Source organism: Pongo abelii, chromosome 13, assembly GCF_028885655.2.
Source record: "Pongo abelii isolate AG06213 chromosome 13, NHGRI_mPonAbe1-v2.0_pri, whole genome shotgun sequence".
NCBI lineage: Eukaryota > Metazoa > Chordata > Mammalia > Primates > Hominidae > Pongo > Pongo abelii.
In genome coordinates, this window is record NC_071998.2 from 39,043,162 (window position 1) to 39,066,335 (window position 23,174).

A 23,174-nucleotide genomic window follows, 5' to 3' on the forward strand; every position below is an offset into this window, starting at 1 on the left:
AATATAAGCTATCAATTTACATTGTGAGGATGAAATTCAACAGAACTTTTTAGGGTAAAGATCTTGGGGCCCACAAGGAATTTCCTAGTGGGCAAATTATGAGGGAGGTATGTAGCTTTTTTGTTTTGTTTTCTTTTGAGACAGGGTCTCACTCTGTTATCCAGGCTGGAGTGCAGTGTCTCCATTATAGCGGTCCCCAACTGCAGCCTTGACCACCCAGGCTCAAATGATCCTCCCACCTCAGCCCAGCAAGTAGGACTACAGGTGCATGCCACCACACCTGGCTAACTTTTGTATTTTCTGTAGAGATGGGATTTCACCATGTTGCCCAGGCTGGTCTCAAACTCCTGGGTTCAAGTGATCGCCTGCCTCAGCCTCCCAAAGGGCTGGGATTACAGGCATGAACCACTGCGCCTGGCTTATGTAGCTTATCTTTGAATAGGAGGTTTGTGTGACACAGTCCCCAGCTTCACTTTTCCCTTTGGCTTAGTGATTTTGGGGTCCCAAGATTTATTTTCCTTTCACACAGGTAAAGTCCGGAGAAGAAGCTGGTGAGAAAGAGACAGGAGCCAGATGCTGAATGATGGTAAATCGAATCCTGGAGGGAACCAAACAAAACCCTGAAAACCTCCAGGAATCTCAGGTTGGCCAAATCCTTGGTAATGTCCTGCCACTCCCCAGGACTGCCACACTGTACACATCCTATCTAATGGCAACCTACTGCAGGGGCCAAGGAAAAACGTCTCCTTTGTCCTCTGGAGGTTCACTGAAAAATCAACTGGCAGAAAGCAAATTAACAGGGCAAAAGATGTATATGTATTATTATAAAAAGACGTAAATGTATTATTGGGCATGTGGGGGAACCACAGAGTAATTACTCCACCTCTCAGTGGGCTCAGAAGCTTATATACCCCTCCTAAGGTTACAGAAAGTTTGGGGGCTCAGAAAATGGTGGTAAATCAGGATTTAGTGGCAAGACAGAAATGGAAACTTGGCTAGCAAAAGTTATCTCATTATGTAGATCAGGGGCCCCCAAACTTTGGGCCATTTACATTGTGGCCATTTACATTCCTGTTAGGAATAGGGCTGCACAGCAATTCCTATGCTGTGCAATTCCAACACCTATGGCAGGTGAATGAGCAATACCGCCTGAACTCTGCCTCTTGTCAGGTCAGCAGCTGGTATTAGGTTCTCTTAGGAGCAAGAACCCCATTGTGTACTGCACATGCAAGGGATCTAGGTTGTGGCTCCTTATGAGAATCTAATGCCTGATGATTTAAGATGGAACAGTTTCATCCTGAAAACCATCCCCCTGCCCTGGTCCATGGAAAAATTGTCTTCATGAAACCTATCCCTGGTGCCAAAAAGCCTGGGGACCACTGATGTAGATGAAACCTCACAGGTAGTAGCCATTGGAAAGAATAGATGGTTAATGTTTCAGACCTTTAAAGGTGTCAGACTCTCCATTAACCTTTCCTATATCTGGACAAGGGAAAACCTCAGAGCACCTGGCTGCATCAATGCAGAATTTCTCTGTATACTGCAAGCCTCTCCCACACACACACACACACACACAAACAGCTTCGTAGGACTACTTACGCTTGCAGGTCCTCTGAACAGCCATCTCAAAATATATGAAAGAAGTATATTTTGGGGGTAAAATTTTTTGGTTTCCTTCACTACACATCTCACCTTGGGTGTTATTCTTGCCACTGGTTTCATGTTCTCAGACTCACGAAGCTGAAAAAGAGTTGGGGGTGCAGAATTTGATGTGCTTCATCTTTTGTGGGCTTGAAGAGTCTCTTGTTCCCAGAATTAGTCCCTGGGGCCCTCTGCTTCACAGGCAAATAGAAGCAAAAAGAAGCTTGCTCAGCCTTAAGTGAGGAAATGACTCACAGGTTTAAAACAAAAGAGGAAAAGATGGAGGCGTTTTGTAGGTGAAAGGGCGAGAGTCTTCTGATGCAAAATAAGAGGTCATTAGAGCAGGGATGGATTATCAATAAGCAGAGCAAACATTTGCTTAGGGAACAAACAGCACCGGAACACGAAAAATAAAGAAAAACGTAATAATTTAATTACTTAAAACACTGAAGATGGCAACATAGGAAAAACCCAAACCAGAACATTTTTGGACTCCATAACACTTATTTTATGGTTCAGTATTTATGGCTTAGTATTTTATTTTGAATTACATGTGGGGAGGAGGGGGAAAAATAATTTTTCTTGCTAAGTAAGGACTATTATATATTCAGGTATAATGGTATAAGGGATACCATTTTAATGGGTCCGTTTGGAGCTTTAAATATGATCAACAGTATCTGTGTGCATGCAAGATTGGTTAAGAAATTGGGTTAGACCGGGTGCGGTGGCTCACGCCTGTAATCCCAGCACTTTGGGAGGCCAAGGCGGGCGGATCACGAGGTCAAGAGATCGAGACCATCCTGGCCAACATGGTGAAACTCCCGTCTCTACTAAAAATACAAAAATTAGCTGGGCGTGGTGGCCTGCGCTTGTAGTCCCAGCTACTCGGGAGGCTGAGGCAGGAGAATCACTTGAACCCGGGAGGCTGGGGTTGCAGTGAGCCGAGATCGCGCCACTACACTCCAGCCAGGCGACAGAGCGACACTCCGTCTCAAAAAAAAAACAAAACAAAAAACAAAAAACAAACACAAAAAAACCAACAACAACAACAGAAAATGAAAACAAATTGGGGTAAAAGCGTCTGAGAGCTTCCTACAGTTTCAACTCCAAAGCTTCACAAAGCCAGTCCCTGGGACTCCAGCGCTGTGGGCTCCTCAGAGGGCAGACCCGCGGGGCCAGCACCTGCTCCCTTCCCACCTCCCAACCCTCCTCTCTGTTATATCCTCCCTGCGAGCTGGGGTGTGGGGGGAGGGGGCGGGGGAGTGGGGGCCGAGGCCGGACAGCTTCATCTGGAAATCCCCTGCCACTCACGGGGGAAGAAGTCCCACGAGCCCCACCTGGCCTCGGGCGATGGCGCAACTTGTCTGCTCAAATAATCTCGTTCCAAATCCGCGCGTTTTACACAACAAACAAAACAACAACAAAAAAACACAACTGGGACTCAGATGACGATTTGTCTCTGAAAAACAATGCATAACCCTGAACGTATAAAGTTGCCTATCTCACATAAACCTAGGCAGCTGTCATTCTGGAGTGATCTGGAGTTAAGTTTTTTCTTTTCTTTCTCTTGGTTTTTTTGTTTGTTTGTTTTGTTTTGTTTTTAGACAGGGTCTCACTCTGTCACTCAGGCTGCAGTGCAGTGGTGCAGTGGTGCAGTGGCGCAGTGGCGCGATCTCGACTCATTGCAGCCGCGACCACCTGGGCTCAAACGATTCTTTCACCTCAGCCACCCACCCCCCTGCCCCCAATCCCGCTAAACAGCCGGGACTAGCTGCGACTACAGGCGCGCGCCACCACGCTGGGCTGCTTTCTTTGTATTTTGGGAGAGACGGGGTTTCACCATGTTGGCCAGGCCGGTGATTCGCTCGCCTCGGCCTCCCAAAGTGCTAGGATTACAGGCGTGAGCCACCGTGCCCAGCCTCCACAAAACTTTTAAAAGTTATTACTTCGCTAAAAATAACAGCGTAGAAGCCATTGTGCAGCGCCACGCGATCTCGGCTCACTGCAGCCTCGACCTCCCAGGCTCAAGCGATCCTCCCATCTTAGCCTCGCAGGTAGCTGGGGCCACAGGCGCGCGACACCACGCTGGGCTATTTTTTAAAATAAAATAAAATAAAAATCTTCGCCAGGCTGGTCTCGAACTCCTAGGCTCGACAGATCCTCTCGCCTCAGCATCCCAAAGTGTTGTGATTACAGGCGTGAGCCACCGCTTCCATTTTTAGAGTTCTATTCTGAGGACTAACGCCGTTCAACAAGTTGGTGTGAATTTGTTTGCGTTTTTCAAAACCCCAAAGCCGGCCTGGGCGCCATCCCCATTTGCCCCGGGCCTCCCAGGATCCCGACCACAGGCAGGGCCCCGACCCCAGGCAGCGCCCCGACTCCAGGCAGGGCTACCTCCAACTCGCAGCCTCCCCAGGCCGGGCCCCCGCCCCGCTCCCGACAGGCTCCTCTCCCCGCGGCGGGGCCCCTCGCCCGGGCAGCACACCCTCTCACCCCGACCGGGCCCCCACCCCTCTAGGAGGGCCGGCGTTGGAGGAGGGCGCCGGGACGTGCCCGAGGGTGACACTCGGGCTTGGGACAGGGCGTGCTGCCGCGGGTCACGTGCTGCGGAGGCTCGGGGAGGGGCGGCGAGGCGGGGTTTATAGCCCGGGCGCCCGCGGGCCCCACGGTTTGACCGGTTCGTGGCAGCTGGAGTCGTCTTCGGGACGCGCCTTCTCTTCGCCTTTCGCTGCAGTCCGTCTGTGAGTGCGCACCCACTGGGTGCCCCAGCGAGCCCGTCCTGGGCCCCCAGCGGCGCCCAGTTGGGGTGGGGTCTCCCCGGGGCCTCGGGGCTGCTGCTCTGCTCCCCGCGGGGCTCAAAGGTGGACGGGACGCGGGGGTGATGGTCCGAGACCCCCCGCTCGCCTCGCTGCTTCCAGGTCCTGGCTGGGTAGGGGCGGTCTCCTGAACCCGCGCTTTCGACCCTTGCCTTTGTGCGTTGAGGCTTCTTTCCTGCCAACAGATTTAGGGCGATTGCTATCGAATGTCCCTTGGCCTGCCTGGGTGGTTGTGGGGAAACAATTCACATTTGTCGAAGGGACATTATCGAAAGGGAAACGCATTAGAAAACCGCATTTTTTTTTTTTTTTTTTTTTTTTTTTGACGGAGTCTGGCTCTGTCGCCCAGGCTGGAGTGCAGTGACGCCATCTGGGCTCACTGCGACCTCCGCCTCCCGGATTCAAGCGATTCTCCTGCCTCAGCTTCCAGAGCAGCTGGGATAACAGGCCCCCGCCACCACGCCCAGCTAATTTTTGTATTTTTAGAAGAGACGGGGTTTCACCATGTTGGTCAGGCTGGTCTTGAACTCCTGACCTCAAGCAATCCACCCGCCTCGGTCTCCCAAAGTGCTGGGATTACAGGCGTGAGCCACCTCGCCCGGCTTGGCTAGCATTTTTGTCAACAGATACTCGGAGAAACAAGACAAATATGTCAACAACTTTACTTCTCCCTCCTGAGTATTGCAAGTTTACACATAAGCTCTGAAACTTTGCCTCAAAAGAGGGAGTGGGGTTGTGTGGGTGTGGGTCCTTCAGGAGGGGGACCTGGAGAGCTGGAGAGAGGAAAGAAGTGCAGAAGATTACACGGAGCTCACCCTGAATTTTTCTCTACTTGAAATCAGCATTTGCTTGGGTTGGGGAATGAATTTGGGAGAGTCTTATCCCAGTGTTCTGAAATAAGTCTCTTTTCTGCAGATTTCTTTCTCCAGGAAGAAAAATGGCATCCATTGCAGTTGATCCACAACCGGTATGAATTTTGAGTAGCCTTTGCCTACTTTCTCTCCTTTTGTGTTTTGAGAGATTAATAAGCATACCCTCCCTACTTTGATTGCAGAGTGTGGTGACTCGGGTGGTCAACCTGCCCTTGGTGAGCTCCACGTATGACCTCATGTCCTCAGCCTATCTCACTACAAAGGACCAGTATCCCTACCTGAAGTCTGTGTGTGAGATGGCAGAGAACGGTGTGAAGATCATCACCTCCGTGGCCATGACCAGTGCTCTGCCCATCATCCAGAAGCTAGAGCCGCAAAGTGAGTTCTGATTTTTCAAGATGCAAGTCAAGGGATTGGTCAGTGGTGAGCCCCTGAGCTCACAGCAGTAACATCTGGAACTCCTCAGCCCTTCCTTGGGGAATACACTGCCTTTGCCTAGAAACTTTCAGGTGACCCTCGTTACCGTAAAAGGCCTGTTTCTTTTCTTTTCTTTTTTTTTTTTTTTTTTGAGATGGAGTCTCACTCTATCACCCAGGCTGGAGTTCAGTGGCGCGATCTCGGCTCACCGCAACCTCTGCCGGCTGGGTTCAAGCGATTCTCCTGCCTCAGCCTCCTGAGTAGCTGGGACTACAGGCTCCCACCACCATGCCCAGCTAATTTTTGTATTTTTAGTAGAGACGTGGTTTCACAATATTGGCCAGGCTTAACTCCTGACTTTGTGATCCACCCACCTCTGCCTCCCGAAGTGCTGGGATTACAGGTGTGAGCCACCACGCCTGTCCATAGAAGGCCTGTTGCACAGCTTTGGCAGATGTTTATGATCCTTTAATTAAAAATCCCCCAGAGGACGGGCACGGTGGCCTACACCTGTAATCCTAGCACTTTGGGAGGCCTAGATGGGAGAATCGCTTGAGGCCTGGAATTTGAGACTGCTCACTGCAGTCTCTGCCTCCCAGGCTCAGGTGATTGTCCTGCCTCAGCTACCTGAGTAGTTGGGATTACAGGCATACACCACCATGCCCAGCTAATTTTGTATTTTTAGTAGAGACAGGGATTTGCCATGTTGGCCAGGCTGGTCAGGAACTCCTGACCCCAGGTGATCCGCCCGCCTCGGCCTCCCAAAGTGCTGGGACTACAGGTGTGAGCCACCATGCCTGGCCATGAATGAGTTTTAGAAATGGATAGTGGTGATGGTTGTATAATGTTGTAAATGGACTTAATGCCTCTGAATTGCACAGTTAAAAATGGTTGAAATGGTGAAATTTGTTATGTATATTTTACCAAAATAAAGAATAGAAGTCTCATACTCCATGAGAAATCTCATACTGTCATACTTAGTAGTCACTCCCCATTTCCTAACATCCACCCTGAGACAGCTACTAATCTACTTTGTCTTTATAGATTTGCCTATGCTGGATATTTCTTATAAATGAAATCATAAAATGTGTGGGTTTTTTGTGATTGGCTTCTTTCATTGAGCATAATGTTTTCAAAGTTAATCTATCTTGTCACATCATATCAGTACTTCATCTCTTTTTATTGTCGAATAGTAATTCACTGTCTAGACAGACAATATTTATTCATTCTTCAACTGATGGATGTTTGGGTTCATTCTACTTTTGGAGATTATGTATAATGCTTCTGTGAACATTTGTATACAAGTTTTTGTGTGGACATGTTTTCAGGTTTTTTTGGTATATACCCAGGAGTGGAATTGCTGGGTTATATAATAACTGTTTAAGCTTTTGAGGAGCTGCCAGACTGTTTTCCAAATCAGCTGTACCATTTTACATTCCCACAAACACTGTATGGAGGCTCCAATTTCTCCACATCATGAACTGCTTTTGAATAAAGATTTAAATCATTCTTTCAAATGGTTAAGCCAGGGACTTTTAGGATTATAAGGAGCCTTTAGAGACCAGCCATTCCAACTCTACTACTTCCTAAATGAATTTGGTACTAGTACTTGGTTTGGTATTCTTAGCAGGAAGCTCACACTAAAATCTCCCTTGTTAGGGAGATCCAGGGTGGTCTTGGCATACTCTTTCCTCGTGAGGACCCCAAATACACTGACCTGTGCTGAAGTAAGCGTAGGTAGGGATTAAACTGGCATGGGAATGCCGATTTTGAGAGAGTTTCCAGATACCTTATTCTCTGAATGAGAGTTCAGGGAAAGCCCGGCTACTCTTGGCATTAATATTAGGGGCCAGTTGATAAGGAAGAAGCTTCAGAGCCAGCTTCCTGTTTGGCCTGTCACTGCCTCTGCCTGCTCCTCCCTCACACCCCCATATTTCCTTATCTGTAGAAGAGAGTTGCCAGCAACTTGCCAGGCCTCTTCCTGTCAGAGCTAGAGAAACCAGGCAATGCATTCTGTTGTATAAGATCAACATTCTTGCATTTTTTTTTTTTTTTTTTGAGATGGAGTCTCGCTCTGTCACCCAGGCTGGAGTGCAATGGTGTGTCTCGGCTCACTGGAACCCCTGTTTCCTGAGTTCAAGCGATTCTCCTGCCTCAGCCTCCTGAGTAGTTGGGACTACAGGCGCACATCACCATGCCCAGCTAATTTTTGTATTTTTAGTAGAGACGGGATTTCACCATGTTGGCCAGGATGGTCTCGATCTCTTGACCTCATGATCCACCTGCCTCAGCCTCCCAAAGTGCTGGGATTACAGGCGTGAGCCACCGCGCCCAGCCCATTATTGCCATTTTTTATAAGACCTATGGTAATGTGTGTTCATTCTATACCTATAGTACTACATTAACCTTTTCCCATTTGTGATTCTAGTTGCAGTTGCCAATATCTATGCCTGTAAGGGGCTAGACAGAATTGAGGAGAGACTGCCTTTTCTGAATCAGCCATCAACTCAGGTGAGCTTGGGACAAAAGTGCTGAGGCTTGACACTTCACATGTTTTCATCTTCTATCTGTTAAAACAAGCTGTACATACCACAAGCAGGCAAATACTTGTTTTCCCAACTTGGATCTGGATGTGTGTTTGAAAAATAATGGCCACTTCCTTACTTCCTGAACTGTTGTCAAGTTGTATCTACGAAGCAGAGAAGAACTAGCCTCCTTTGGATTAGAAAACTTTTAGTGTGATGTCTATCAATTTGTGTCTTTGCTCCTATAGATGAAATTGCTATCTCAAGTAACTGATTCTCTTGTGGTATTAAATAAATGCAGACGTGATATGTATAACCTTTTCTCTCCTGGCTTGTACAATGCTGCCAGGAACTACCATCCATATGGGATAGCTAGCCAGTGTCGACAAAAATGATAGGCTCGTCTGTCCTAGTGATCCTTTGGTTCAGATAATGTCCTAAAATTTTGTTTCAAATTAAGAATACAGAATGGCACAAAAGGATACCAGTTAGGGAAAAATATAGCTCTGTGTCTTTTCATAATCTAAATACAGTCATCCAACTTAGTGATGGGAATATGTTTTGAGAAATGCATCATTAGGTGATTTTGCCATTGTGTGAACATCACAGAGTATACTCACACCAACCTAGATGGTAGAGCCCAGTGGTCCCCAAGCTTTATGGCACCAGGAACTGGTTCCATGGAAGACAGTTTTTCCATGGACCAGCAGGGGGTGGGTGGTGTTTTTGAGATGATTCAAGTGCACCATATTTATCATTAGATTCTCATAAGGAGCATGCACATGCACAGTTCACAATAGGGTTAGGGTTAGGTCTCCTATGAGAATCTAATGCCGCCTCTGACTGGTAATGGACTGGTAATGGTCCATGGCCCGGGGGTTAGGGACTCGTGGTATAGCCTGCTATATACCTAGGCTATATGGTATATAGCCTGTTGCTTGCTTCTAGGCTACAAACCTGCACAGCATGACTACACTGACTACTCTAACACAATGATAAGTATTTGTGTATCTAAACTAGAAAAGGTACAGTGAAAAAAAAAAGTATATCTGTTATAGGGCAGTCCATTATAATCTTATGGGACTATCATTGAATAGTGGTCCATCGCTGACCAAAATGTTATGTGGTACACAACTATAGGTAAGTTTAGTGTATAGCCTTTAGAATGCTTGTGCAAATCTTTTAAATTTTTCACTTACATTGCTTGAGACTGTGCTAATGGTGAGAGTTATTTTCCATTTCGGATATTTTCTTTAAATGTTGGTAACTTGTGTTCTTTTTTTTTTTTTTGAGACAGAGTCTTGCTCTGTTGCCCAGGCTGGAGTGCAGTGGCACAATCTCGGCTCACTGCTGCCTCTTCCTCCTGGGTTCAAGCAATTGTCCTGCTTCAGCCTCCCCAGTAGCTGGGTTCACAGGCATGCCCTGCCACACCCAGCTAATTTTTTTTGTCATTGTTTGTTTTTGAGACAGAGTTTTTCTCTTGTTGCCCAGGCTGTAGTGTAATGGTGCAATTCTGGCTCACTGCAACCTCCACCTCTGGGGTTCAAGCGATTCTTCTGCCTCAGTCTCCCAAGTAGCTGGGGTTACAGGCATCTGCCACCATGCCCAACTAATTTTTTATATTTAGTAGAGACGGGGTTTCACCATGTTGGTCAGGCTGGTCTCGAACTCCTAACCTCAGGTGATCCAACCGACTCAGCTTTGCAAAGTGCTGGGATTACAGGCATGAGCCACCATGCCCTGCCATGTATAATAACTGCATACTAATAACACCCCGAGGGCCAGGTATAGTTTGATCTTCAGTTTCCTCTCTGGATTTGTGTGACTTTGGAATAAGCTATATAACTTACCTTCTTTCCTTTTCTTTTCTCTTCTTTCTTTCTTTTCTTTTTTTTTTTTTTTTTTGAGACAGGGTCTTGCTCTGTCACCCAGGCTGAGTGCAGTGGCACAATCATGGCTCACTGCAGCCTTGGCAAACAGACAAATTTCATATCTGTTTACTTCATTTGCTCCTCCAGCAATTCCCAAGGATTGGCAGGTAGGGCAGATATACTTGATAGGGAAATTCAGGCTCATCAACTCTTAGTGACTTGCCCAAGACCTAAAGCTAGAGTGAGAGGACTAGATTCCTTCTTTAACTCTTCAGCTGTGCTGCCTTAGTTAAGACCTTAGGTACGTCCTTGTGCTCATGTTTCTCACCAGCCAAGGGATCTGCTTTTCTACTTACAGATTGTTGCCACTGCCAAAGGTGCTGTGACTGGGGCAAAAGATGCTGTGACGACTACTGTGACTGGGGCCAAGGATTCTGTGGCCAGCACGATCACAGGGGTGATGGACAAGACCAAAGGGGCGGTGACTGGCAGTGTGGAGAAGACCAAGTCTGTGGTCAGTGGCAGCATTAACACAGTCTTGGGGAGTCGGATGATGCAGCTCGTGAGCAGTGGCGTAGAAAATGCACTCACCAAATCAGAGCTGTTGGTAGAACAGTACCTCCCTCTCACTGAGGAAGAACTAGGTAACTGGAATTTTATCTTGAAATACTGTTTTATATTAAATCTTTCTTAAACAGCTTCATCAACATATACTCTCATCTTTAGTCTAAATTTACACAGTTGTGCAAGCATCACCGCAATCCAGCTTTAGAACACTTCTGCTACCCCAAAAGATCCTCATGCCTGTTTGCAGTTAGTCCTTTTTAATTTAATTTAATTTTATAGAGATGGGATCTCACTATGTTGCCCAGGCTGATCTCGAACTCCTGGGCTCAAACGATCCACCTGCCTTGACCTCCCAAAGTGCTGGGATTACAGATGTGAGCAACCACTAATCTTTTTGCCTCTATAGATTTTCCTTCCTAAAGCAATCATAAAGTTCACATTGAATCGTACGTAGTAAGTTTTGAAACTTTAGCAAAAATTGGCCTTGAAAAATATTTTCTGTAAATGGATAGTCTTTAATGGATTGCTTTATAAAATCCTCATTACAAAGAATCATCATTAGGTAATGTGTGCCAGGTACCATGCCACTCAAGTTCACTCTAGGCTGGGCGCAATGGTGCATGCATGCCTACAATCCCAGCACTTTGGGAGGCTAAGACAGGCAGATTGCTTGAGTTCAGGAGTTTGAGATTAGCCTGGGCAACATGGCGAAACCCTAAAAAACACAAAAATTAGTTGGGCATGGTGGCTTGTTCCTAGAGTCCTAGCTACTTGGGAGGCTGAGGTGAGAGGATCAGTTGAGCCCGGGATGTTGAGGCTGCAGTGAGCCAAAATTGCGCCACTGTACTCCAGCCTGGGCAACAGAGCAAGACCCTGTTTCCAAAAAAAAAAAAAAAAAAAAGCAGTTTACTCTAGTGGGAGAAACGTGTAGATGCATGCAGTGTGTATCAGGTACAGTAATATGTTCAGAGTAGTCAAGTCCAGCAGCAGACGTGAGCAGTCTTGGAAAAATGACTGCATGATTGCTAAGTGATTGGGTAGAAGTAAGAAAGTCAAGACCCAGGTTAGAGTCCAGGCCTTATCACTTGTCACTGTGATCCCTTAAGTTTTTTTGTCTCTTATTTCTAACTTCAGAAAAAGAAGCAAAAAAAGTTGAAGGATTTGATCTGGTTCAGAAGCCAAGTTATTATGTTAGACTGGGATCCCTGTCTACCAAGCTTCGCTCCCGTGCCTACCAGCAGGCTCTCAGCAGGGTTAAAGAAGCTAAGCAAAAAAGCCAAGAGACCATTTCTCAGCTCCATTCTACTGTTCACCTGGTGAGTACAACTTTATTTTAAGGTATCTGAAGTGGGTTCATTTATCTCTAGGCCCAAGAATTAAATGTAATCACAAAATCCAAGAATTTCACTCTTAGTTGACGAACAACCCAATAGAAAACTGGACAAAGAATATGAAGACAGCTCACAGAAAAAGGAAGTATAACTAGCTGAAATATAGGAAGCAATGCTAATCTCGCTCTGAGGGGTCAAATACTGACATCTCTCTTGTCCTGCCACATGGGAAATGTGGCTGTTGGCAATGGTGTAGAGAAAGAACCACACTTGTGCAGCTCCTGCTCTAAGGGACTGATTTAAGGGACAGTTTTAGTAAAGTTACAAACATACCTACACTTGGAGCTGTTTTACTTTTTTATCTTACAGATGTGTATATTTGTTTAAAGTTGCAAGAGACTATAACAATGCACATCCACTAACGGGACTAATTAAATTGATATATCACAATAGACTACTGTGTAGCCATTAAAGGTTTCCACGTTAAAGAACAGTATGTACCATTCTGTACTGCCATAAGAAAACCATTTCTTAGAAGGGGAAATAGGTGGTTGGCAACAGGGAAGAGGAAGGTCAAATTCCTTTCTGTTTTGTAATTCTAACTTATCCTTTACTCATGTACACATTAAATTTTAGTTGCTGGCTGGGCGTGGTGGCTCATGCCTATAATCCCAGCACTTTAGGAGGGCAAGGTGGTTGGATCACCTGAGGTCAGGAGTTCAAGACCAGCCTGGCCAACATGGTGAAATCCTGTCTCTACTAAAAATACAAAAATTAGCTGGGCATGGTGGCATATGCCTGGAATCCCAGCTACTCGGTAGGCTAAGGCACGAGATGGAGGTTCAGTGAGCTGTGATCATGCCACTACACTTCAGCCTGGGTGACAGAGTGAGACTCTCAAAAAAACTTTTTTTTAGTTTTTTAGTTGCTTTACCTGTGCTAAACTGGAGGTAAATGTGGAGTCAGTTATTTAATAGTTAAATAGAGGCAGTAAAGAGCTACTACTGCTTGATTAATTTACACATATTGATAATAAATAATAATGATAGCAGGAATAGATCTTATTCAACTCCAGGAAATTCTTAGTTTTTATGTTGTCTGATTTACATCATACATCTGCAAACAGGCTAACGTGAATATCTGACTTGTGTGTTCCTTTGTCTTGTTTCAATGTGTCTAGATTGAATTTGCCAGGAAGAATGTGTATAGTGCCAATCAGAAAATTCAGGATGCTCAGGATAAGCTCTACCTCGCATGGGTGGAGTGGAAAAGGAGCATTGGATACGATGATACTGATGAGTCCCACTGTGCTGAGGTAAGATGACTGGGATGGTCATTTGCTGGTTTCTGAAGAAGTTCTTATCAGACTTTTCATTGCAATTTTTCCATACTATGTCTTAGAATACTCTTCCCTATCAAAAGGTTGAACAATACCATGTACATAGGTGGCTAGTTATGTGGCAGAAAAGCAAAACTAGGCAGGGAATAATTTTATCTAACAACCTATGAGTATACGTATGCCCCAAGTGAGATACAACTAAATGAGAAACACAGGCCTTGCCCTCATAATGGGTAAAGACTAACAGGGGATACAGCCGGCCATGCTGTCCTATTGTGCCTTTTTAATGCTCCTTGCAGAAGAGGGCTATCTCATAGGCAGTATGCTCAGAGTAGCCAAGTCCGGTTGTTGCTTAACAGCATAAATACAGGCACTATTGGCCGGGCACGGTGGCTCACGCCTGTAATCCCCACACTTTGGGAGGCCGAGGCAGGTAGATCACAAGATCAGGAGATCGAGACCATCCTGGCCAACATGGTGAAACCCTGTCTCTACTAAAAAAAAAAAAAAAAAAAAAAAATGAGCCAGGCATGGTGGCACGTGCCTGTAGTCCCAGCTACTCGGGTGGCTGAGGCAGGAGAATAGCTTGAACCTGGGAGGCAGAGGTTGCCATGAGCCGAGATCATGTCACTGCACTCCAGCCTGGGCAACAGAGTAAGACTCTGTCTCAAAAAAAAAAAAAAGAAAAGAAAATATATGGGAAGACTATCTCAGGCAGCCTTGGAGTGGGGGTGGTTGAGTCACATTGCTTTCTGGAAGAGATGAATGGTAAGCTGAGAACTAATGGGTGAATAAACTAGATGAAAGGGCAATAAGGTGACCAAGGTTCCAGAGGGAAGACATAGCATCTTGGCTGGGTGCAATGGCTCACACCTGTAATCTCAGCACTTTGGGAGGCCAAGGCAGGCAGATCACTTGAGCCCAGGAATTCAGGACCAGCCTGGGCAACTGTGAAACCTCATCTCTACAAAAAAATACAAAAATTAGCAGGGTGTGGTGGTGTGCACCTGTAGTCCTAGTTGCTCGAGAGTCTGAGGTGGGAGGATCACCTAATTCCGAGAGGTTGGGGCTGCAGTGAGCCATGATTGTGCCAGTGCCCTCCAGCCTGGGCAACAGACTGAGACCGTCTCAGAAAGAAAGAAAGAAAAGAAAAGAAAGAAAAAATAAATAAAGAAAGAAAGAAAGAAAAAGGAAGGAGGAAGGGAGGAAGGAAGGGAAAAGAAATATCCTCTTATAGAAAGTGGTTCTTTGTGTCCCAAAAGCTCTGAAGTCAATATGAACTGTTCGTTCATGTCTTGTCATTTTATTTGAGGAGGGAATATATACATTACACTATTAACATGAAGTATATTTCCATTCTTTTGGGTCTCCCCTACCTAATATGTTTCTTCAGTTTAAGATGATGAACTTTGGAGACTCAGGCACTAGTTCGAATCCCTACCCAGCTGTTTTCCAGTTGTTAACTGAAGCCATCTACTTAAACTCTAAGCTTATATTCATATCTATGAAATGTGTATAATACTGCTGCACTCAGCGTTGTAATGAGGATTTTTAAAAGCCAAAGAATCCACATATGTGGTGGACACATAACCAGCTTACTGTCATTGAACTAACTTATACATAGCACTGTTGGATCCACTGCTAATTTTAAGTTTTATTTTTAGCACATTGAGTCACGTACTCTTGCAATTGCCCGCAACCTGACTCAACAGCTCCAGACCACGTGCCACACCCTCCTGTCCAACATCCAAGGTGTACCGCAGAACATCCAAGATCAGGCCAAGCACGTGGGGGTGATGGCAGGCGACATCTACTCAGTGTTCTGCAATGCTGCCTCCTTTAAAGAAGTGTCTGACGGCCTCCTCACTTCTAGCAAGGGGCAGCTGCAGAAAATGAAGGAATCTTTAGATGACATGATGGATTATCTTGTTAACAACACGCCCCTCAACTGGCTGGTAGGTCCCTTTTATCCTCAGCTGACTGAGTCTCAGAATGCTCAGGACCAAGGTGCAGAGATGGACAAAAGCAGCCAGGAGACCCAGCGATTTGAGCACAAAACTCATTAAACCTGCCCCTATCACTAGTGCATGCTGTGGCCAGACAGATGATACCTTTTGTTATGTTGAAATTAACTTGCTAGGCAACCCTAAATTGGGAAGCAAGTAGCTAGTATAAAGGCCCTCAATTGTAGTTGTTTCCAGCTGAATTAAGAGCTTTAAAGTTTCTGGCATTAGCAGATGATTTCTGTTCACCTGGTAAGAAAAGAATGATAGGCTTATCAGAGCCTATAGCCAGAACTCAGAAAAAATTCAAATGCACTTATGTTCTCATTCTATGGCCATTGTGTTGCCTCTGTTACTGTTTGTATTGAATAAAAACATCTTCATGTGGGCTGGGGTAGAAACTGGTGTCTGCTCTGGTATGATCTGAAAAGGCCTCTTCACTGCTTTATCTCATGATGCTTGCTTGTAAAACTTGATTTTAGTTTTTCATTTCTCAAATACGAATACTACCTTTGAATTCAATAAAATTCACTGCAGGATAGACCAGTTACATGCTGTTTGTTCCATATGCTTTGTGTGTTGCTTTCATAGAGCTGCTTAACCTGCATGACAGAGTTATTATACATACATGAATTTCAACTGGCCTGTTGGGGAGTTTGGCAGAATGAGAACATTGGAAGGCTAATGTTAAAAATGGGATGCTTGGCCAGGTGCGGTGGCTCACGCCTGTAATCCCAGCACTTTGGGAGGCCGAGGCGGGCGGATCACGAGGTCAGGAAATCGAGACCATCCTGGCAAACACGGTGAAACCCCGTCTCTACTAAAAATACAAAAAATTAGCTGAGCACAGTGGCGGGCGCCTGTAGTCCCAGATACTCGGAAGGCTGAGGCAGGAGAATGGTGTGAACCGGGAGGCGGAGCTTGCAGTGAGCTGAGATAGCGCCACTGCACTCTGGCCTGGGCGAAAGAGCAAGACTCCGTCTCAAAAAAAAAAAAAAAAAAAAAGAAAAGAAAATAGGATGCTTGATAACAGACTAAAAAAAATTGGATGCTTGACAACAGATTTAAAAAAAAGGATGCTTGATAACAGATTTAAAAGAAATTAAAAGCTAATGTGCATATTCAAATTTTACTAGGTGACAGTTGGCCCTCTTTGTTTGCCAACTTACTGGACCCCTGTGAGTGGGTTTTTAAACCAGTGAAAGGACCTAGTCATGTCTGACTACCTCACTGAAAAGGAATCAGAGCTGAAAGGAAGTGAGTGATTGTTTAAATCAGCATCATGTAAAGGCATTGGGCATTTCTTGCCAGGGAACCAGTTAAAGCGTGAGTCCTAAAGGGAGATTCTTCAGTGTCCAGCCTCAGCTGGACTTAACTTACTGTGTTGTCATTTTGGGAAAAAGTCACTAACCTCAGTTGTTGTTGGGGAGATACGTATAGAAGACCATGTGAGACTGATTAGAAGTAAAAAGACTTTAAGCCCCCTGTAGAAAAAGGTTCTTCTTACCTCCTGCCTATGGTATCCAGACTTCTAGTCCATTCAACATTGGTTATTTACGAACTATCCTGAATCTCCTTGTCACACAGATGCAATATGTCAAACTAGTTTTTAAAAGCGAGTCTCAGAACTTGTGAAATAGGCCAGGTGCTGTGGCTCATACCTGTAATCCCAGCACTTTGGGAGGCCGAGGCAGGCAGATCACCTGAGGTCAGGGATTCGACACCAGCCTGACCAACAACGTGAAACCCTTTCTCTACAAAAAATACAAAAATTAGCCTGGTCTGGTGGTGCGCACCTATAATCCCAGCTACTTGGAGGCTGGGGAAGGAGAATCCCCTGCGTCTGGGAGATGGAGGCTGCAGTGAGCCAAGATTGCGCCACTGCACTCCAACCTGAGCAATAGAGTGAGACTCTGTCTCAAAAAAAAAAAAAACAGTGTGAAACAGAGCTACGTGTTTCTGGCTGTCCCTGCTAAAAGGTAAGCAGGGCTGTCCTCAGCAGAACTGGGAAGTCTAACTCAAATTAGTCTCTTTCTATCCTGGTTCACCCCTTTCTCTCCATGAAAACAAGGAAGCGGCACATAACTTTACATGTTCCTTTGGTGTGAATGAGTCTATTAAAGTTTTTTATCGACCAGGCATGGTGACTCATGCCTGTAATCCCAGCACTTTGGGAGGCCGAGGTGGACAGATCACTTGAGGTCAGGAGTTTGAGACCAGCCTGGCCAACAGGGCGAAACCCAGTCTCTACTAAAAACACAAAAATTAAGCCAAGTGTGGTAGCTCACGCCTGTAATCCCAGCACATTGGGAGGCCGAGGCTGGCGGATCACGAGTTCAGGAGAGGCCAACAGTGGCCAGCCTGGCCAACATGGTAAACCTTGTCTCTACTAAAAATACAAAAATTAGCTGGGCATGGGGGCGTGTACCTGTAATCCCAGCTCCTTGGGAGGCTGAGGCAGGAGAATCGTTTGAACCCAGGAGGTGGAGGTTGCAGTGAGATGAGATTGCGCCATTGCACTCCAGCCTGTCCGGCGACAGGGCGAGACTCCATCTCACAAAACAAAACAAAACAACAACAACAACAAAAAAAACCCCACAAAAATTAGCCGGGCATGGCTGTATGCACCTGTAATCCCAGCTACTTGGGGGCTGAGGCACAAGAATCCCCTGAACCAGGCAGGTGGAGGTTGCAGTGAGCTGAGATCGTGCCACTGCACTCCTGCCTGGGCGACAGACCCTCTCTCAAAAAAAAAAAAAAAAAAAAAGATTTTTATCAAGTTACAAATTTTTTCTTCTCATTGTAACTCCAGAAATCAGTGAACAGGTGAGTTGAGTTGGAGGGTAGGTAGGAAATCCCTAGGATTTGTTTTGCAGGTAAGGAGCTTCTGGTTTCTGGGAAGGATGGACTTTTGTGATTTATGGGTTTCCAGGACAGAGCCTAGTCACTCACTTGCCTTCCTGTTCCCAGTGACTGGCATTTTCTAGGCCTCTACCTCTTAATTTTTTTTTTTTTTTTTGAGGCAGAGTCTTGCTCTGTTGCCCAGGCTGGAGTGCGATGGTGTGGTCTCAGCTCACTGCAACCTCCGCCTCCCAGGTTCAAGCTATTCTCCTGCCCTCAGCCTCCCAAGTACAGGCGTGCACCACCACGCCTGGCTAGTTTTTGTCTTTTTAGTAGAGATGGGGTTTCACTACATTGGCCAGGCTGGTCTCGAACTCCTGACCTCAAGTGATCTGCCCGCTTCGGCCTCCCAAAATGCTGGGATTACAGGCGTGAGCCACCACGCCCGGCTACACATGCTTTCTTATCCTGAACATACACCTTTGTGTTTCCCTATTATAAGAGTTATAGTGTGTTACTTAAGTTAGTACAAATTAAAAAAAAAAAAGAATTGTAGTCCTTACTGAATAGCTTATGAAAAGGAGAGAGGTCTCAAAGCTCTTCTTCCTGCGCAGGGGCAGAATAAAATGTAGAACATCCTTAGCTTCTAGAAGAGCACCAGCAGCCCTTGCTTTTTGCTGTGAGCTGTGCACATTGGTCATGGTTTTGCTGTCTTTGTGTTTCAAGTTTGTGTCTACATGCATTTCATTCATTTGTCAACATGTCTCAGGATTTGTGGTGTTCTGGCATTTTTTTTTTTTTTTGGAGATGGGCTCTTGCTCTATTGCTCAGGCAATAGTGCAGTGGTGTGATTGGCTCACTGCAAGCTTCGCCTCCCAGGCTCAATCGATTCTCCCTCCTCAGTGTCCTGAATATCTGGGACCATAGGCATGCACAATCACACCTGGCTAATTTTTGTGTTTTTGTAAAGATGGGGTTTCACCATGTTGCCCAGGCTGGTCTCAAACTCCTGAGCTCAAATGGTCCACTCACCTCGGCCTGCCAAAGTGCTGGGATTCCAGGCATGAGCTACTGAACCTGGCCTGTGTTCTCACATCTTGCAGCTTCATTGTTGCATAAACTGGCAGAAAATTTTGGTTTTACAGACTTTTTTTCCTCCAGAAAACAGTTCTTTTGAGGGAAAATACTGACTAAGGCTAGCATAGTATGTAACCATGGCAGGTTCGTAACCATTTGACCGCATGAAACCTGGCATGGAGTGCCTCAGGGAGTGTTCAAGAATGTTTTTTCCTTTGCCTGTAATGATAACATAGTCTTTCTAGTTTGTCCTACGCAAAAATGCAAAGGAACATGATGCATTGGCCATTAATCTCCGAGCCTTAGTTTTCTCATCTATTAAGTTAATGTTGCCTCAACAGATGGAAGTGAGTGTTGAGGATGGGGATGTGTTTTTTTAATTTGCACTAGAGGCATGGGGACATCATCTGTGCGACAGTGACATGTAGTATCTTTAACTTGGCAGTTCAAGGTGTGAGTATATAATACCAGCTCATGGTTAGGAAAATATATCCACTTTGATAAGGCAGTTATAGGTATTAAAGAACTAATGAAACTGGGCCTAGTGGTATGCACCTATAGTCTCAGTTTCTCAGGTGGCTGGGACAGGAAGATTGCTCAAGCCCAGGAGTTCAAGGCTGCGGAAAAAAAACAACTAATGAAGTGAAAAGGAAAAAGCTAAAATTTGGTTTATATAAGATATAGGGCTACAGGTCAGCTTAAGCCAAAGACTTGTTTTATAGTATCTTTCTTGGTTACCTTTTGAGATTCTGATGCTACCCCGCTCCCTCCACCCCAAAATGAACTTCTTTAGAACTGAACTTCTAACTTTAGTTTTAGAAATTATTAACTCCTGAAACAAAAAATGGCGTCAATTTGACCCTCACTGGGCTAGTCCCAGGTCATATTTTTAGGACTGGTGAGGGTTAAGGACTTCTAACTAACCATCCTAAACTGAGAGTCAGGAATAGAGTGCTCAGAAGGAAAAGACTGAATTAGAAAATTATACTCTCAGTTGGTGGTGAGAGGCAGGCAGCCTATACTTCGTTGAATTTGACAGATGAAACTGCTGATTAACACAGTACATCTTTAATTGTAAAAATTGCCCAGGTGCGGTGGCTCATGCCTGTAATCCTAGCACTTTGGGAGGCCGAGTCGGCAGATCACTTGAGGCCAGGAGTTCAATGGCAGCCTGGCCAACATGGTGAAACCTCGTCTTTACTAAAGATACAAAAATTAGCTGGGCATTGTGGCTCGCTCCTGTAATTCAAGCTACTGAGTCATGAGAATTGCTTGAATCTGGGAGGCGAAGGTTGCAGTGAGCCAAGATGGCACCACTGCACTCCAGCTTGGGTGACAGAGCCAGACTCCGTCTCAAAAAAAAAAAATTGTTAAGATTGTCAGTAAGATGACTAAGTGAAGTGATAGGAAGGCAGTCAAGGGGAAAATGTTTGCAGTGGGAGGTAGACAGAATTGCCTGAGATTCTTCTCGTTTTTCTTGCTTAAACTGGGCCTGCAGATTAGAGATATAATATGAAATATAATATAATGAAAGGCTTTGAATCTCACAAGGGAGCCTAGTCTTGATACATAATATACTTTCTAGGTTTTTAGCTGGTACGGATTTTATGAAAGTGCCATTTGAGAGTGCCATATAAAAGATCGTAGAGCTGGCCGGGCATGGTAGCTCATGCCTGTAATCCCAGCAGTTTGGGAGGCCACGGTGGGAACTCCTGAGGTCAGGAGTTCAAGACCAGCCTTGCCAACATGGTGAAATCCCATCTCTACTAAAAATACAAAAATTAGCCGGGTGTGGTGGCATACGACTGTAATACCAGGTACTTGGGTGGCTGAGGCAGGAGAATCTCTTGAACCTGGGAGGTGGAGGTTGTAGTGAACCGAGTTCGCACCACTGCACTCCAGCCTGGGTGACAATGAGACTCCATCCCAAAACAAACAAACAAAACAAAAAGAAATCCAATGTCAAATTTTCCATTTTTTCAATTTTTAAGTGTACAATTATGTGGCATTAAGCACATTCACAATGTTATACAACCATCACCGTTATATTCATCTTAAGCACAAATTCTGTACCCGTTAAACAATAACTCCAGGCCAGGTGCAGTGGCTCACGCATGTAATCCCAACATTTTGGGAAGCCAAGGAGGGTGGATCACTTGAGGTCAGGAGTTCGAGACCAGCCTGGCCAACATGGTGAAACCCCATCTCTACTAAAAAATACAAAAATTAGCCGGGCATGGTTGCAGCGCACGCCTGTAATCCCAGTTACTCAGGAAACTGAGGTAGGAGAATCAGTTGAACCTGGGAGGCTGAGGTTGCAGATAGCTGAGATTACGCCACTGCACTCCAACCTGGGGGACAGAGTGAAACTCCATCTAAAACAAAACAAAAAAACCCACAATAACACCCCAATGTCCCTCTTTCCTTCTATTTTTTGAGGGATTTTTTTCTTCCTGTAGACAGAGTCTTGCTGTTACCCAGGCTAGAGTGCAGTGGTGCAATCTTGGCTCACTGCAACTTCTGCCTCCTGGGTTCAAGTGATTCTCCTGCCTCAGCCTCCCGAGTAGCTGGGATTACAGTCATTTGCCACTATACCTGGCTAATTTTTGTATTATTAGTAGAGACGGGGTTTCACCATGTTGGCCAGGCTGGTCTCGAACTCCTGACCTCATGATCCACCTGCCAAAGTGTTGGGATTACAGACGTGAGCCACCACGCCCAGTCTTTTTGAGGGATTTTTGTTGCTCTTAGCTCTTTTTCCTCTGTTAGGTAATCAGCTACATTTTTTCCCTCCACTATCAAGATTCTAGCCTTTGGTAATATATGTTATTAATTTTTTTTTCTTTCTTTCTTTCTTTTTTTTTTTTTTCAGACAGAGTCTCACTCTGTCGCCCAGGCTGGAGTGGCAGTGAACCTCGGCTTACTGCTCCCGGATTCAAGTGATTCTCCTGCCTCAGCCCCCTGAGTAGCTGGGACTACAGGGGCATGCCACCACGCCTGGCTAACTTTTTTTATTTTTAGTAGAGACAGCGTTCCACCGTGTTAGCCAGGATGGTCTCGATCTCCCAACCTTGTGATCCTCCCATCTCGGCCTCCCAAAGTGCTGGGATTACAGGCGTGAGCCATTGCAGCTGGCCTTAATTTTCTTGTTTTAATCTGTTGTTTGCTAAAAAACATTACCTAGCTTATCGAAATTGTATGTAAAATAAAATTTGATAGAGTTTCTTGTCCCTAAAGGCTTTCCTGTGCAGGGAAGAGGTAGGGTTTTGTGACGGCTGTTTCAACCATAAAAAGACCTTTTGTTTCCTCAGTTGCTAAACATTTGCCTAGACACTTGCTTATGGAAAAGTGGGGTATTATTGTTTTTAAGAAAGTAATAGATTAATAGTTGAATAACAAGAAATGCTTTATATCTGGTATTTTTTAAAAAAGCCTCATTGACTAGGTTCCACCACTAGTTAGTTTCCTTTTTAAAAGGTTTCCTTAGTGCTTTTATAGTATGAGGGAATTGCAGGAATAAGACCACAAACATCTTTTCAAAAAGCACAGCTATGGACAAAGCAAGGTTCACCTACATGCACTAAAGTCTCCATGAGCTCAGATAGACCTGACAACTCACTTCATCAGTGTTTGTTTCAATATCCGAGATTCTTCTTTTACAGGTGTTTGATTTCACCACCATAGACTTGACATCTGAGAGTGATGAAATTCCAGATATTATAGCTTTGGAAGAGGAGAACGGATCAAATCATTCACATGCTAATGGCCCTGTCCTCTCAGGGCAAAATGTTGAATAACTAACAACAATAAAATACCCCTTTTGGTTGAATACGCAATTTGTATTACATTAAACTTCCTGTTTTTATTCCTGTGA

The 23,174-nt window shown here is 45.2% G+C and overlaps 1 protein-coding gene across 5 annotated transcripts; it reads left to right on the forward strand.

Annotated features, from left to right (window-relative positions):
* The first annotated feature begins 579 nt into the window (after nt 1–579).
* On the forward strand, nt 580–23,174 carry PLIN2 (perilipin 2). Of its 5 annotated transcripts, none has more exons than XM_054519417.2 (9): nt 580–643; nt 5,373–5,424; nt 5,512–5,707; nt 8,175–8,257; nt 10,501–10,786; nt 11,844–12,025; nt 13,221–13,355; nt 15,044–15,334; nt 22,963–23,174. In XM_054519417.2, the coding sequence occupies exons 2-9, from the start codon at nt 5,395–5,397 to the stop codon at nt 23,095–23,097; spliced, it is 1,338 nt and encodes a 445-aa protein (XP_054375392.2). In that variant the 5' UTR covers nt 580–643; nt 5,373–5,394; the 3' UTR covers nt 23,098–23,174.

Bases quoted from the DNA above. Each gene is read 5' to 3' on its own strand.
- PLIN2 (XM_054519417.2), top strand. From the start codon at position 5,395: ATGGCATCCATTGCAGTTGATCCACAACCG. The intron at 12,026-13,220 runs GTGAGTACAACT...CAATGTGTCTAG, and splicing joins TCCATTCTACTGTTCACCTG to ATTGAATTTGCCAGGAAGAA. The intron at 15,335-22,962 runs GTAGGTCCCTTT...CTTCTTTTACAG, and splicing joins ACACGCCCCTCAACTGGCTG to GTGTTTGATTTCACCACCAT.